Source organism: Narcine bancroftii, chromosome 6 (assembly GCF_036971445.1).
Source record: "Narcine bancroftii isolate sNarBan1 chromosome 6, sNarBan1.hap1, whole genome shotgun sequence".
NCBI lineage: Eukaryota > Metazoa > Chordata > Chondrichthyes > Torpediniformes > Narcinidae > Narcine > Narcine bancroftii.
In genome coordinates this window covers 81,796,650-81,810,161 of record NC_091474.1, presented here as the reverse complement: position 1 = coordinate 81,810,161, position 13,512 = coordinate 81,796,650, and the positions used below count along the sequence as shown (strand labels likewise).

At 39.8% G+C, this 13,512-nt stretch overlaps 1 protein-coding gene across 2 annotated transcripts in view; it reads right to left on the bottom strand.

Moving 5' to 3' along the window:
• Window positions 1–12,757, bottom strand: part of dnajb12a (DnaJ heat shock protein family (Hsp40) member B12a) — a 352,456-nt gene extending 339,699 nt beyond the window's left edge. For both annotated transcript variants that reach the window (XM_069885545.1, XM_069885544.1), the window contains exons 1-5: window positions 12,518–12,757; window positions 8,797–8,977; window positions 6,383–6,528; window positions 2,103–2,288; window positions 388–464 (exon numbers count right to left, since the gene is read on the bottom strand). In XM_069885545.1, coding sequence (XP_069741646.1) covers window positions 388–464; window positions 2,103–2,288; window positions 6,383–6,528; window positions 8,797–8,977; window positions 12,518–12,650 — 723 coding nt within the window. In that variant the 5' untranslated portion in view covers window positions 12,651–12,757. The remainder of the gene's footprint in view (window positions 1–387; window positions 465–2,102; window positions 2,289–6,382; window positions 6,529–8,796; window positions 8,978–12,517) is intronic.
• Window positions 12,758–13,512: the final 755 nt, after the last annotated feature.

Sequence of the window (13,512 nt, the reverse complement as noted above, 5' to 3'; positions counted from 1 at the left end):
CACACTCTACACTCTATCTGGAGTTTAATCAAATTCCAAAGAAATGGAACACACAATAAATAAACTCTGTGAATAACAGAGCAATCCAAAATTATGATCTTCAGCATACCAGACAGAAATGGGACAGGAAGTTGGTATGGGAATAAGATTAAATGAATGAAGAGTGAAGGGTATGATTTTATTTCTGTAGAGAATTGTTCGCACATGGACTATCGGATTAAAAACAGTGATGCAGTCAAAATCCACCATAGCTTTTTTGAGGAAATAGGATGAAAATGCAATTTAAATATATATTTAAACAGGATGGTATTGGGTGAACAGCTCTTTTATGAATTAGCACAGACACAAGAGGAGTGGCTGCATCATTCTACATTTCTATATACTCACATCACCATGCTGTTCCCGTCGCTCAGGTCTGTGGTACGTGTATCGCATTCGCCCATTACTATATACATGAACATTACCTGGGGTTGGGGATTAGGAGAGGTGGATGGAAAAGAATAAATTACAATATGAAGAGGGCATTTAACCTACCGAGGTGTACAGTGAAATTTAGTGTGGATACTTCCTTATATTTTTAATAAAAATGAAAGTAAGAAAGTGCTTAAGGTATATTTACATCAAACACAAGGCTAGATTTTGCAACATTGCAACTTCCACTCCTGTTCTCCTGGAGATTGGACAGTTATTTGATTGGGTTATGGTTAGATTTTCAGTAATATCATTGTTAAATCTCCATTTGCTTCTTATAGCCACACGACAGAAAATAAGTTGCTATTTTACCTCAGAATACTTAAAAGATTAGCTAAAACTCCAAATTCAAGGTAGTTCAATCCTGATTCATGAACTGTTAAACATTAACCCTATTTTTTTGATCATTGCCTTTTCCACTAATTTTCCAAAATGTGCAGGATTTCACTCACTAACTACCACCAAGGACATACTGAAAGACAACAGTAGAATAGATTGTCTTACACAACTTGATATCAAAGGTTTAATTGTGTGAACTGGTTTGAGTACTTTGCAGAAACTTAATAAGGGATCATATATATATATATGCAGGTACTTTCTATCTTTGTAATAAAGTAGAAGAGCATCAAGTCAAGCATACTAATTTTGCACAAAATTTGATGCTCCTTCAGGGAGAGAACAGCAGTGCTGAGTAATTAAACATCCTTCTGTTTTTGCCAGCCAGGAATCTTACTTCAGAAATAGTATGAGCATGATGCACCTATCCAACTACTTATATTCATATAAACCTGTCCATGGACATTCTTTTGATAACCAAACAGCAATATTTTTGTTTCCCAACACATGTCGCCAGAACCTCCCAAAGTCACAATGCCAATCAGGGCCGAAGACAGGCTGAGGCCAAATGCCTGTGTTCTCTAGAAACAAAGCTGGAACTGTTCAAAAATGCACTATATCAGTGACAACCCATTTCAATTCCCTGCCCCCCCCCCATTTCCATCGTCTTGTGCACTGCCCGGCTGGGGTTCTCCGCACATTGGTAGGGCTGTTAAAATGGACCTGAGTTTGCTTGAAAGCACACACAAATACAGCTGCAAAAACAAACTTTTAATCACTTTGCAAAGCATGAGAACTCTGTTACAGAAGAAACACTGCCACAAGCAGCTAGCTTACTACCAAGGAGACTTCCTCATGGTTTACAATATCATCTTATTTATATTTTCTAATCGTTTTCTGGAATATTCAAACGGACTGCTCCATATAAGTACATATTCCTTTAAGTTTTCTCAGGATTTGTTGGTCAGTCTTACACCATCCTACCAAATGAGGATAATTATCAATCTCCAAGCTGGTAACAAGAAAGGAATGCAGTTCCCCTTTACCCTTCCAATCAAATTTTAAAACTAACTTTGTTTAATTATAAAATCTACTTTCTCCGAGCAACAACTTGTGTTTTGTCTGGACACTCTCCATTGACATTGATCACAGACTTCTCCGGCTTCCACTAGCCAATCACTACCACACTGCTAATTATTTTACATTCTTCCAATCAAATAGTTAACAAGTCATAAGTCAACTGTCGATAAACTGAAGTAATTGGAAACATTTCCTCATCCACAAAAATAACATACCAGAAGGGAATCCGCCACCAAAGAACATGTTGAAGAGGTCCTCGGGTGAGATGTCTGCTTCAAACCCTCTGTGGTAGTCTGAGGCACCGTGACTGTGCCGGCTTGCAGCCTGTCGCTCATCACCGTACATGTCATACTGCTTCCTCTTCTCTGGATTACTGAGCACCGCATATGCGTTCCCAATGGCTGGAGGAGAAAGCATGGGGTCAGACAAATGCGAGAAATAGCTCAGGGTGAATCATGTCTCTGTGGTGCTTAGTATCAACATATAGCTGAAGGGAAATCAAAACATCCCATTAAATGTCAATATTCAAACCTTTAAATATTCAAATACCCAAGACCTTATAAAACTGTACTGTAAAATATCCAGAATTCAAGCAACCAACAAAATAAAGGTGGAAATAAATAAATAATCAGAATTTTAATAAAAGTTTAAAATTGTAAAAGTAAATGTTCACCAACCCCTTGCTGAAGATGGAAGCAAACATTCAGCCAGCGGAGCTCAGTCATGCCCTGCCCGCTGCAGCTGTTTGAATAAAATTTCAATAAAGTTGTATTTGAATAAAATAAAAGGATGAAGACCCAGCCAATGCCGCTCGCTGCTGAGGTGACTCTCCTAAAGTGTCTCCCTATATCCACCTGGTAAGAGTTTTTTATTAGTATTAAGTATATTAGTAAGGCTTTATCTGTAAACTTGGGGGTGAGGGGGGTTAATTAAGATGGTGGCACGGTTAGTGCAACACTGTTATGGTCCCAGTGACCTGGGTTCGAATTTAAATTTTGTAAGTTATGGGAATTATCTGATTAAAGTGAATTTTACATCATTAAGGATGACAATACTGTTTATTTTAAATTGCATTTTCCTCTCTCTTTTGTCTTTTAAACAATTCATTCTTAATGCAAGTGCATTAGTTAAGAGTGTCCTCTCAGTTAACATAAAAATTTGCATATCCGGCATCCGCAATCCCCATAGGTGCCGGATTCCAGGGATTTTACTGTACATATTTGGGGCAGTACACCTGGTGGAGCCGCATTTCATGGTTCAATCTTAACCTCTGGAGCCATGTGAAGACTCTATGTTCACCCAGATAATTCATGCGCTTCATCCGGATGCTCCAGTTCAGTCATCTAATTGGTCACTGTACATTATCCCTATTTGTAGGGCAAGTGACAGGAATTGGGGTACTTCATGAAAGGTGAGGAAAAGAAAATGGGGTAGCACAAATGGGTGCCCAGAATAGACTAGATGGATGAATAGCCTTTATTTATGCAATATGAATCTGACTTATGGTCTATGACACAAGTAGGCTTTTAAATTACATTTCCAACCCTTCATGGATTTTATTGCTACGATTTTACTTGCAGTGTCTACCAAGCCCCCATTCAACCTGCCCTAATTAGTTATGGTTTGATTGTTATGTAAACTGAAATTATTAACTAAAAAATATAGGTTTACTAGACAGGCTTTTTCTTTTCTTTTTTGGGGAGGGAGGGAAGAAAATATATAAAAATTGTATTATTTTTGTGTTGTAATTTTTATCATTTAAAAAAAAAATTACATTTCCAATCCAGAGAACAGTTCATGCTGGTTGTTCAGTTTATTAATTGCTTCTAGGTACCCAGTTAGTCGAGAGGAAAGTAGAATTGATGTCATGTTTAACCACAAATCATACTGAATTTCAAAATAGTCTTGTGTTCTTTCAAGGTCAAACTCATCTGCTTCATGGTTTGACCAGTGGAAGAAATACAGAACCAATCTGCCCAGGTGCCTCTTCTGTGTTACATTACCGATGAAATGGGAATGGATGAGAAAGAACCTGAAATCCCACATCATAGCACCTCACAGTTCCTTAATTAAGGAAAAGGACTGGAAAGATTAACAGCTTGCTTTTGTATCCAGAGTTCTGGATACAAGAAGTCAGTGTAATTCCCAAAATACTAGCATTACTGCTCCAGAGAACTGCTTCAATGTCAGTTAGCACATCCACAAGAAATATACAAGGAGACTTCACAACTGGGAGTTCTTCTCAGACTGCCATCAGTTGTTTAAAAAAAAAATGGTAACTAATGGGTCAAATTATTATTTTCATGGAATACTTGCTAAATGATTTAAAAAAACCTATGGGCAACAACAAAAGCAACATCCCCTAGATCAGCAAGAACAATGTAAATAGAATATTCTTTAAGTCCGTGATACTTCTGAGCATATCCTAAAAGCTCAGGGGAAAGATTTCTTGTAATTGCCTGCCTTAACATTTTGTTCCTGAAATTATTAAATGTCTCAGGAGAAGCCGATTAATTTGTCTCAACTCAAGTTTTAATGAGGTCATGCAGTAGTGCTTAAATTACATAATTAAGATCTGGTCATAATTCATAACTTTTAAGATATTTCCTCTGATGAACAAAAATTGGCTTTTGATAAGTAATCTGAGCTATGATAATGTATTTCATGTAATACATTTGATCGCAAGAGGCAACTATGGATCAATAGGTCCCATAGCTCTCCAACATTGGGGCTTGGGCGGCACAGTTGGTGTAGCGGTTAGCACAATGCCTTTACAGCACCAGCGATCGGGACCAGGGTTTCAATCCCTCACTGCCTGTAAGGAGTATGTATGTTCTCCTCATGTCTGCGTGGGTTTTCCCTGGGGGCTCCGGTTTTCTCCCACCTTTCTAAACATACCAGGGGTTGTAGGTCAATTGGGTGTAAATTAGATGGGCCAAAATGGATTGTTACCATACTATATGTATAAATTTAATGTAGGGTTTAATATGAATTTATAACCTGGTTCTTTTATACTGATCAACAGACAATGATTGTTATGGTTCACCAACACCTCCATTATTACAGTATATGTTATAATATGCAACTGCAATAGCAACAAGTCAATCTTGTTTTACGTCCATCAATTTGTGTGTTCCTAATAACCACAAATAATTTGGTTCAGGGATGACAAGTAACCTCGGAAACCAAAATATCCATCCTTCTTCAGTAATACTGGAGTAATCATGCTCCATTTTGTCAGGTATTTTGTTTCTTATACTGAGACAAGTAACAGTATCCATGACAGGTAGCATCCACTCACATCAATGCAAGTTTTCCACTCAGGCAGTCAGTGGAATTTTTAAAAAAAATGTAGACATACAGCATGGTAAGAGGCCATTTTGACCCATGAGCCCATACTGCCCAATTACGCTCAATTGGCCTACAACCCCTGGGACGTTTTGAATGGTGAGAGGAAACCCATGTAGACACAAGGAGAACATACAAACTCCTTACAGACAGCGCTGGATTCGAACCCAAGTCCAGATAGCTGGTGCTGTAACAGCGTTATGCTAACTACTACACTATCCATGCCACCCCAATTGGTGTGTAAAACCTGGTTAATAGATATTTTCAAATTATCTGTGCCTGAAAGAGTTTTCACCTTTTTTCACATGAAAGTCCCGATCTGTTGCAGACTTTACACTTCTTTCTGATTTTACACTCCTTTCTGATCACACTCCAGGATTTTAGCACAAATACTATGAAGTACTATAGAAATGATGCAATGTCAGAGGGATTGCCTTTGGATTAGACATTAAACAAAAGGCCTCCTGATTGTTCTAGCGAATAAAAAGAAAGTTCTATAGCACTCTCAGGAGAGCAGCAATGAGGTGTCCCCCCCCCCAGTGCATTGATCAGTAGTCTTCCCTCTAGCAAGCAAGCAAGTAAAAAAGGATTCATCTGTGCTCATTTTTATAAAAATGAAAGATGATTGAAGCCTACAAAATTATAATGCAGTTTCACACTGTGAATGCTTCAAAGATGATTACCGTCACTGCGTATCTAGAATTAGGGGCACAGTTACAGAAAAAAGATGAGGAAGAATTTCTCCTTGGAATTATCTTCCCCATAGAACTGTGGAGGTGGAGTTATTGAATTCCACAAGATGGAGTTAATGGATATAATGATAAAGAAGTAATGCAATTTAGAGCCAAGATGAGACCAGCCATAAAATTACTGATTGCTTAGGAAGACTGAGTGAACCAGTTGCCCTAATCCTGCTCCAGTTTTTATATGTTTGTGTTAGACAAATTTTGCACAATAGCACATTGCTTCCACAGTACTGTTTAATACAGACCAAGTTTTCACTGTGTGAAATGTTTGCAAGACCCAACAAAGTATAATGTAAGTTGCCGACTTCCTTTCAATTCAGTGGATCTATAGCTTCTGCTTTCATAAGGAATTCACAAAGGGATTCTGTTTCCAGTGAAATTCCACATGCCTTGGCACTTACCTTTGAATGCCTCTGTGGCTCCTGGTGCTCGGTTCTTATCAGGATGAAACTTTAGAGCCAGCTTTCTGTAGGCTTTCTTCAAGTCATCCTCTGTGGCATCCTTGTTTAGTCCCAGGATTTCGTAGTAATCTTTACATTTTTTTATTCTGTAAATTGAACAGAAAGCACAGCAACCTGTGAGTTTCCAATATACAGGTAGTCCCTGACGTACAACTGTAATTGGGACCGAAGGATCGGTTGTATCTCAAAATGGATGCAAGTCGGAATTTTGCCCGTGCATGTAGAGTACCAAAGTCTTAAAGCAAACTTTTTAATTAAATCTTTTTTTGATTGTAGATTTGACAATAGCAACTTAAAGCTTCCTGAATTTGTCAATCATTCCACATGGGTACAGGAATCAAGAAGGCCACAGCCAACCTACGGATCCCAGGACACCTACTATCAATGTAAGCGCACACATTTTGGCTCTAACATGCCTTGAATCCCTGTTATAGTTTTCAAATACAACATAATCTGTGTAAATTTTATATTTTTTATTTTAATTTTTTTAAAAAGTTTTCGGCTGTACGTGCAAGTCACATAGGTCGCAAGTCGATGAGTACCTGTACAAACATTTCTATGTCCAATGTGATATGATGGAATATTGGAGGAGAGGCATCTAATCAAGTTATACAATTTTATAAGGGGTTGAAGACCTTGATTGCTTGTTCAAGGCACTAAGTAGTCAAACAAGTTGAGAAGATAATTAAATAAAGCATATCAGAACAGTTTTATAAAATAGAGGAGGAAAACAAAAGTTGTAGTTACTGAATTTCAGGCAGACAAAGAACTGCTGGAGAAACTCAGCAGGTCAGATAGCACCCGCAGGTAGAAATATCAGTCAACATCATCTCTCATTCTTCTAAACTTCAATGTGTATGGGTGTCACCTGTTTTACCATTTTTCCTAAGATAAGCCCTTCAGCCCAGGAATCAATCTTGTGATTCTTAGCTGAAATATTTCCAATGCAAGTATATCCCTCCTAAATTAAGAATGTCAAAACTGTACAAAATACTCCATGCGCACCATCAAAGCCTATACATTTGTGGTAAGACTTTATTCCTCGTTCCAATAAAGTATTCGAATGAGAAGGTTTGCCCTGCACGTGAATATTCTGTGTTTATGTACAGGGATACCCAGATTCCTCTGGCTGCCATAATTTGTCTCTCTTCATCTAAACCATATTCTACTTTTCTATTCTTTCCACCAAGGTTATCATCTTAAGATTATTCCACATTTTATTCGACTCTGCCCAACTTTTGGCGACAGACTGAACCCACGTTTTTGAACACTTTACATTCTCTTCACAATTTTCTTTCCCCACTCGTATTATTTGTAAATTTTACTGCAATGTACTCTCTCCCTTCCTGTACATCATTAATACAGACTACAAACAGTTGAAGCCCTAATTGATCCCACTGACACTCCATGTTTACCTGATTAAAAAAAACATTTATTCCATCTTCCTGTTTTCTGCTCTTTACTCAATCTTTTATATGTGTCATTATTCCCAAATCCATGAGCTCTCACCATGTGCAGTAAATATTTATAATGCATCCTACCAAATGTTTCTGGAAATACAAATACATTCCATCTTTCTCAACCTTATTCTTTAAAAGAACACAAATTTGTCAAACATAAAACCTCTTTTATATTGATTCTGATTAACTGTACTATGATTTTCTATCTGTACACTTCACAGGACAAAATAGCCTCTTCCACCACACGCAGTTTAAAGACAATTTTATTTTAAAAAAGAATCTGCAGCTGCTAAAAAAAACTGAAATAAAAACAAAAAGTACTGTAAATTCCCAACATGTTAAGCAGTATCTGTGGAAAGGCAAATACAGATAACGCTTCAGGTCAGAGACCCTTCATCAAAAGTGGGAGGCAGGGATAAGAAGAGATTCTTGTGAACCATGTTCAGTTTACAGGTGAGACCCAAGTTTCCTGTTGCCTGTCACTTTAATTCTCCATCCTATACCTTTGTGTCTGTAGTCTCCTGCACAGTTTCAATGAGGGACAAAGCAAATGAGAAACAACACATCACCTTCAATCGAATGGAATTGTATTGTGTCACGTGTGCCAAGCTATAGTGTTATCCATGCAAAATAATCCATACTCAAGTACAACAGTTAATACTATAATAAAACAAAACTGCAGACCATATTGCTAAAGAAAAAATGTTTGGTTCAAACAGTGCAGAGGCAACATCATTTTACTCATAAGACGTTCTTCTTTTGTCCATGCCTTCTCATGGGACTCTCCAGGTCATCCCCCGCCCCACCACTCGAAACACTCAGTGTTGCTTGCCAAAACATAGCCAACTAAGTCAGCTTTCCCTTTTCCTTGGATGTGTGTTTTTCTTCCTGTACCTTTTCACAGCCTCTAGCTGGTCGACTGTATAGTTTTTACCCATTTCTTTTCCTGCTTCTCCAGAGCTGGAGCCAGTGAACTTGCTTCCCTTCCTTTGGTGACATTCCGGTGAATCTGTGGCCTCCGATGGCTTATAGTTACCAGATGGATAGCCATTCTGTGTCAAAGATTCCACCAAATCTGCAAAGATGATTAAAATTATACAGCAATGGTCACAAGACAGTTTCCACAACATTTTAGATTTAGGTTTAAACATTGAGCACAGTAACAGGCCCTTCTAGTCCACAAGCCCATGCTGCCCAATTACACCTACAACCCCGGTATGTTTTGAAGAGTGGGAGGAAACCAGAGCACCGAGGGGAAACCCACACAGACACAGGGAGAACGTACAAACTCCTTACAACATACAAACTCCTTTTGTTGCACTATTTTTATTTATTTTGTAAGATGGTTTTATGAAAATGTTTGCACTGAGACGCTGCCGCAAGACAAAAAAATTTTGTGACATGTTCATGACAATAAATTCTGATTCTGAGAGTATTTTACAATTTAGTAACAATTTCAATTTATAGCAAAACATTCCAATGAGGTTCCTGAGAGTGAGATAAAATGTAGAATCACATTTGGAAGAAGAAAAGAATCTCAGAACAGAAATTTAGATAGGGGATTTCAGTGCTGGGTTTGCTCTGCAACTAAGACTACTGGAATACTGCACATATCAAAATCTTTGACAACTCTATTGATCATTTGCATGAGCCAGTATTCCCTGAACGTACATCTTGGTTCAACTATAAATTACTTCTTGATGACAACAATGACGTGGTTGAAAGTTTATCACCATACGCAAAGGTACAATGTGCAAATGCTTACTTGCTGCACCCACACTGGTATGTAAGAAAGACCATTTCCAAGAGTATACATTTTAAATCATTGTTCATTTTAAATAAGTGAACATTTCTGACACTTATACTTAGAAAATATTCTTAATTTTTGCAGTGGAGTTTCAAACCACATTTTCTAATTCATACTACAAATAAACCATATCAACTTGGGAGAAAAATGGCATCAACCTTCACCTTAATATTGGTCTTGGTTTTTCATGAAGAGGAAAAGCAGCAGAAGTTAGCACTGTCCAGTAATACATCACTTATGCTACAGATGAATGGTGAAACTGATTAACCAAGCCAAGAACCAAGAACTGTCTGGTTCGGACTTCTGAAGCATGATCACAAAGAACAGGAGGAAGGAGCCCTGTCAAGTCTATAACGCCATTCTAATCATGAGCTGATCCATCCTCCCACTCAGCCCCACTCCCCGGTTTTCTCCCCGTCACCCTTGATGCCCTGACTAATCAAATACCTGTCAATCTCTACCTTAAATATATCCAACAACCTCGCTTCCATAGCTGCCTATGGCAACAAGTTCCACAGACTCACAGCCCACCAACTAAAGAAATTTTTCCCGATTCTCTCATTTAAGTTGACACCTGAAATTGTGCCCTCTTGTTCCAGAATCCTCTACCTTGTCTCATCTACTCTGTCCAGGCCTTTCAGCATCCCTGTCCAGTCCCCCCTCATCCTTCTGTACACAAACAAGTACAGTCCAAGAGCTGACAAACATTCCTCAGATGCTAACCCTTCCATTCTTGGTATCATTCTCGTAAATCTTCGCTGAACCCTATCCAATGCCAAGTCACATCAGGGCTTTATAGAGTTTCAACATCACATCCCTGCTCTTATAAGCTATTCCTCTAGCAATGAATGCCAACATTGCATTTGCCTTCTTCACCACCGACTCAGCCTGGAGGTCAACCTTGAAGGTTTTCTGCACGAGGATGCCCAAGTTACATTCCGAAACAAGGGAACACACACTGTCTTGGCTAGCTCATGTCCACAATTACAAGAGTTAGTAATTTTTGTATTGTGGTGTGAATTATGAAACAGAACAGGGCAACAACCTGGTGCAGCTCACAGACCTGCTACTTGATGGGTCCAGTAATGCAGGTACAATCCCACCTTGGCTGCTGTCTGAGAGGAGTTTGCATGTTACTCCTGTGATCACATGAGTTTTCTCAAGGTTGGTTAATTGGTTTTGTACATAAGAAATAGGAACAGAGGATGCCATCCGGCCCGTTGAGCCTGTTCTGCTATTCAATGAGAACGTGGCTCATCTCCACCTACCTGCCTTTTCCCCACATCACTTAATTCCCTTACTATGAAGAAATCTATCCAACCTTGTCTTAAATATATTTACTGAGGTTGCTTCCACTGCTTCAATGGGCAGCAAATTCCATAGATTCACCACCCTCTGGGAAAACCAGTTCCTTGTCCTTCCTGCCCTAAATTTACTACCCTGAATCTTGAGGCAATTTCCCCTAGTTCTGGTCTCCCCTACGAATTCCAATGAGTATAGTCCCAAATGACTCAATCTTTCCTCATTGGCCAACACCTTCATCTTTGGAATCAACCTTGTGAACATCCTCTGGACTGCCTCCAAAGCCAGTACATCCTTCCTCAAGTCAGGACACCAGAACTGCACGCAGTATTCCAGATGCTATCTCACCAGTACTCTGTACAGATGGAGCATAACCTCCCTCTAACATTGGGGCCAACATTCCATTGGCTTTCTTGATAGCGTACTGCACCTGCAAACCAACCTTTTGTGATTTATCACTTTCCATTTAAATATTCTGATCTCCCATTCTTCCTTACAAAGTGGATAACCTCACGCTTGCCAACATTATACTCCAACTGCCAGACCCTCGCCCACGCACTTAACCTATCTATATCTCTCTGCAGACTCTCCATGTTCTCTGCACAATTTGCTTTTCCACTCAATTTAGTGCCATCAGCAAACTTCGATGCACTACACTCGGTCCCCTTTCAGTTTATGTTTGCTGTGAACTGTTGGGAGGCCCTACACCAACCCGAGGAGCCCCGTTCACCACCAATTGCCAACGAGAGAACACCCCTGCACCCCAATTCTTTGCTTTTGTAAATTGTAAGTGGGAGAATCTGGGGGTGTGGATGAGAATATAGGAGTGAATAAAATGTTACAATGGGATTAGTGTACGTTTGATGGCTGGCAAAGGCTGAAGGGCCTATTTCTGTGGTGTATCCCTCGTTGACACTAGAATTAGCTACATTATAGGGGAAATGCACAACACCGCCTTCATTGCATTCAGCATTTTGATCCTGTTTTTGCTTATTGTACAGCCCAGATAAGAAGCATCTCAGAACCAGTAATGAGAATAGCAGTCCCAAGCAACTGATGATAGTGACAGCAATAAGGAAGGGCAACAATATCAAAGTTCAAGCCTAAACCACACACACTCTACAGGCTTAACTGCCTAAATTATTGGGGAATGGCTGTGTATCTGGAAACTGACAGATCCATTTTACTTCGAAAAGAAAAACTATTGACGAAATGGCACTTGTCAAACTTAAGCTTCAGCTGGGGCTTCATTTTAAACTCTTCATCCACGGCCTAGGTTGATCACCAAGCCCTTTACCCCGTAATTCCATTCGAGACCCGATCTGGAAAGGAGAGCTCGTTGTCAGGGCTGCCGAGGTGCACCTTGGGGGTTGAAGTTCAACACCGTCGTTGAGCAGCCGCTCGCTATTCAGATCTACACTACAGTTCCCCTCATGCACTTCGGTGCGGGCGCATGCGTACTGATCACAGTGCGCTGGGAAGGCCGCAGTTCCTCCTCACACTCACCTTTAACTTTGTCCGTCGGATACAACTTCTGAGCCTTCCGCAGAAATTTCAGCGCCTCCTCCCTGTTGCCGTGCTTGAGTGCGTTCAGGCCGATTTCCGTACAGCGCTCCGCCTCGTCTCGATTTCCTTCCATTCCGGGGTGTGGGCTGAACGGTCCCTGTCGGTGCGCTCGGTGGAGTCACACGCGAGGCCGGAAAAACCCGAGCCCGTTCGCCATGGGCTGGCGGAAACTACCGAGCCCCTTTGGGCTTGACTCGGCTCGCGTCCGGGTCGCGCATGCTCTCTGGCGACCATGGAGCTGAGAGTGTGTGAACTGGTGCATAACAGCAGCGTGGCAGTGAGTTTAATGATTGCATGATGGTCTTTTCAAAATGTATTGTCATATAATAAAAGCAATGCAGTATTACACAGAATTTGTTTTCGTCTGCCGTTAAGGCGAAGCGCCTCTTACAGTCAGAAAGCAAAAGAGAGTCACAGAGTGTCCTTGGATTCGCATGCTATACAACAATGATATGTCAATGGTCATATCATGGTCGATTACATGGTACATTTCAGATTTCAGTTTTATTGTCAGAGTACATACATGACATCACATATCACCCTGAGATTCTTTTCCCTGCAGGAGAGGCAGAATTACTACTTAATGGCAGTGCAAAAAAAAACTACACAGCATATACATGGATATGTACTTCAGTGCTTTTGTACATTGTGAGTTTATATGTGCCATATTTGTGTGTTTGTGTGAGTATATAAATGTATGAAGATACAGGATACATCCATTTATACAGTGTATAAATTTATACATTCTTTTATATATACAAGCACAGAGTCGCCTTTGTATTTCTGTTCATCAAGTCATCTGTGGTCAGCAGTCATTGATATATTCACACTTCCCTCCTGAAGTGTATTTCTGATCTGTCGGACATACGTTTGGGGATTTTTCATCATTATGATGAGAAGTTTTCTACCATCAGCAGTGCAGGTCTTTCCTGGGG